This window comes from Pteronotus mesoamericanus, unplaced genomic scaffold (genome assembly GCF_021234165.1).
Source record: "Pteronotus mesoamericanus isolate MK-2021 breed Mesoamerican mustached bat unplaced genomic scaffold, CSHL_Meso_final contig_502, whole genome shotgun sequence".
NCBI lineage: Eukaryota > Metazoa > Chordata > Mammalia > Chiroptera > Mormoopidae > Pteronotus > Pteronotus mesoamericanus.
In genome coordinates, this window is record NW_026555187.1 from 379,883 (window position 1) to 383,516 (window position 3,634).

The following is a 3,634-nucleotide window of genomic DNA, read 5'->3' on the forward strand; positions in this document are numbered from 1 at the left end:
GATTGCTCCTGACCTGGAAGGCCTGGCACCACCTTCTTGCCGAGGCCAACATATAAAAGAGCCTACAGAGGCTTAGGTTCCATTCTCAGTTCCCAGCATTCTGGAGTAGAATCCTGGTTACCCGGCAACCACGCGTGCTCAGCCTAATACTCCCCCATCAACATCAACGGGGAGGGGAGAGAGGGGGAGGGTTGTCCGTGGCTCCTGTTTGAGCAGCTTCATCGGTTACTACCAAGACAAACCCAGCAGTCCAATTCATCCAGGGATGATTTACAATCGCCCAAGCATATACCTGGCTCCCCTCTCTGATCTCATCATCCACCCTCCACTCTGCTCACGCCCCACTGGCCTTCCTGGGAGATCTTCAAAGGAGCCAGGTTCTTGCACCCCGCGCTCCGCCCGCCGGGCCTTTTTGTCAAGGGCTTCCTGGGCCAGATATTCTTAACTCCCTTACTCTTGTCCAGTCTCTGCTTGAGAGTCACCTCTTTAGAGGTCTCCAACCAGTCCATGTAATAGAATCCCCCTCGGAATACTGCCCACTCAAAGTATATCCCATATTTATATGTTTGCTTGTTTTGGTCTGCCTCGGCCTATAAACTGCTTGAGGGATTCTTGCCAGTATTTCAGTGCCGATTTAGCACCTGACACGACGAATCTGACAGATGGTGAATGAATTACCATGGCAACTAGCCATTCCTCTTAAGGCTCAAGACTCAGCTCCTCCTCAAGGCCCAAAGTACCTCGCTCAGTCCAAACCCTCCAAACGTTTACTCTCCGCCCCGGGGGCCTGGTGCCTCTCCCATCCCGGGGCCCACAAGGGTCAGGGGGTGGGGGTGGGAGCGGGGGGCGGGGGAGGAACTGCGGCATCTTGCAAGGACACTGCGTTGGAGATAGTGGGGCAACGGCGACGGCAGCCGAGCCCGCTGACTGACCCAAAGGGGAGAGACCTGAGAAAGGACGACCTGTGGCTGCGAAGTCCGAGGAGGCCAGGCCAGGAGCTGAGGTGGTGAAAGAAAAGACCTCAGGCCCCGGCGCCGGAGTCCCCAGACAAGGGCGACAGAAGCCAAGACCTCGGGCGGCCGGGAGCTGGGACGCGAGGGTGCAAGCACAGAGAACTGTAGAGCCGAGGATTGAGGTGCTCGAATCTTAGGGGACCGGCCCGCGGCGCCATTTTGTGACCGCAGAGAGGGCAGTATCCAGGCCTCGGAGGAGGAGCGGGTAAGCCCGGCGTGGCCTTGGCACGTCCCCGTCCCTCCCCACTGGAGCCCGATCCCTAACCCTGCCGGGCTCACCTGTGTAGCTCATGGCAGCGGCGAACACTGCACTTGAAAACTTGGACAGACGCCCCGCACATCGGACGCCCAAATACACGAGACCGTCCCACGGGCTCTTTCGGCACACACCCGAGCCCCGCCTCCCAACCGCATTGGCTCGCCCTCGGCTCCGGCTTCACGCCTATTGGGCCGCCACGCTGTCTATCACGGGGTACCCTCATACCAATCGTGGAGGGCGTTGCCAATATCATGAAAGCTCCACCCTATCCCCCGCCTTCCGTTATCTCAAGCCCGCGGTGATTGGCTAAAACAAGCCGCCCTGGAGATGGAGTCCTGTAGAGTTCGAAGGGCGGAGATATGCACTACGGAAAACCCTAAGGCTCAAGCATGTACGAGTAGGAGGAGGGTCTGTGCCCTGGAGGCCCACCAGAGGGAGCCGGGTCTACAGCGCAGGGTCCCACTCCGATCCCGGCTCTGCTATCGGGTACTGTGCCAGCCTGCGCTATTTCTAGTTATCTCTGGCCTTCAGCTCCAAAACTATGTTGGAATGAAAATAGCGACTAAGCGCCAGACAAGATGCTGGGCACAGGTTCAAGCATGTGAGATAATATACGTAAAGCAATCAGTCGAGTGGTGGGTGCACTAAATAAATGTTACGTTTTATCAATTTTTGCATAATAATAGCAAATGTATTTATATAGCATGTGTATATTATGTATGTAGTGTTTGTATTGTTTGTCACCTCGAATGGTTCCTCACGCCTGCGAGGATCCTTTAAAAAAAAAAAAATTTGCCCTGGCTGGTTTGGCTAAGTAGATTGAGTGCTGCTGACCTGTCAACCAAGAGGTTGCCAGTTTGATTCCCAGACAGGGCACATGCCTGGGTTGCGGGCCAAGTCTCTGGTTGGGAGCGTGTGCAAGGCAAGATGGATGTTTCTCTTGCACACCACTGTTTCTCTACTTGTTTCTCCCTCCCTTCTCTAAAAATTAAAAAATATCTTTTTAAAAATAAAATAAACAAAATAATTCTGCTTTAAAACTGAGACTTGGAGTTCATGACTTGCTCAAGATCCTTCACACTTAAGTGTTAAAGCTGGAATATCCCTTCTAAGTCCTTCTTGGTGGTTATGGACTTTAGAGATCCTGCAGTAGCTCAGCCAGGCTCCAGCCCTGTCCTCACCAGCCTCATCGGACATGTGCCATCCTGTGTCAGAGACATCTCATGACTTCTAAGACATTACTCAACAGAGCTGCAGACACTGAAAATGGCACTTAACATGTTTGTGAAAACTCACCAAGCTACACAATTATGGCTTTTACTTTTTTGTCATAATTCAGTTGGGGAAGGGGGAGGAGGGGTGGAGAATCAATAGCTAAAGAGATTAGTCATGAGTTAATAATCCAGTAGATGAGGGTTCATTGTACTATTCTACTTTTGTAGAGTTGTAATTCTGTGATAAAATTTTAGTAAAGCAACTCCTCCCCCCACCAGCAAGGTTTCTGCAGAACCTGCTGCCTCGTGGGTTAAGGTTTCTGATGCCTTGAGAAACTCCTTACATGAAGCACGTAACACTCATATATAAAAATGTGCATTTCAGCGTTGGGGGCTCATTTGTGGCACCTTCAGGGATGCCTACCTGCCTGTCCTCCAAAGCAGTCCCCTGGATACTTCTCCTGGGGAGCTTCCTTCATAGCACATACCACAGACATCATTTTACTCTTATTTGGCGATTTTGTTAACATCCAACCCTCTGCCTCAAAGAGAGTCGAAATGGCTTGATAAGGGGTGTGCTCAGAAGTTTTAGGAAAAGATCGCTCAGTGGTAAGACCTCTATGTGACCCTTTCAAGGACTCCCAGAGCTATCACTACACAATTGTAGGTGAGGAAGGGGTTCCCATGTTACTTTATAAGCTCTTGCATCATTTCACCTTTTTAAAAATTCAGCTTATATCACTTTTATATTTTTTTAAACTAATTTGAGAAAAGTTGAAAGATGTGCCTTTAGGTCAGCTCTCACCCAAAAGATAACCTCCCTGCTTTCAAAGTCTCCGGCACACCTACCCGCAGCATGGGACGGAGAGCACTGGTGGAAGCCTTCCTTCACTGGGCAAGGTACATGTACTGATCTCCCTTAGGCAGAAAAGCCAAGCATGCAGGCCAAGACCACTCCTATGGGCATAATGTCACAGCCCTCAGCCCCTCCTTCCCAGCCTGGTACATGGTGGGAGCTAGGGTAAAAGAGCTGAGGGCTGAGGCCTCTTCTGCCTGTATCTCATGAAGTCATTCCCGCTTTCTAGTCCTTGGCCATTTAAGTGAAAATGAGCTGAAAAACCACATGTAATAAACAAGAAGGAGCAGCC

At 51.1% G+C, this 3,634-nt stretch overlaps 1 protein-coding gene across 2 annotated transcripts in view; it reads right to left on the reverse strand.

Annotated features, from left to right (window-relative positions):
* The window catches only part of AKAP8L (A-kinase anchoring protein 8 like), a 28,096-nt gene extending 26,693 nt beyond the window's left edge, over positions 1 to 1,403 (reverse strand). For both annotated transcript variants that reach the window (XM_054578830.1, XM_054578829.1), the window contains exon 1: positions 1,293 to 1,403. In XM_054578830.1, coding sequence (XP_054434805.1) covers positions 1,293 to 1,305 — 13 coding nt within the window. In that variant the 5' untranslated portion in view covers positions 1,306 to 1,403. The remainder of the gene's footprint in view (positions 1 to 1,292) is intronic.
* Between the last annotated feature and the right edge of the window lie 2,231 nt (positions 1,404 to 3,634).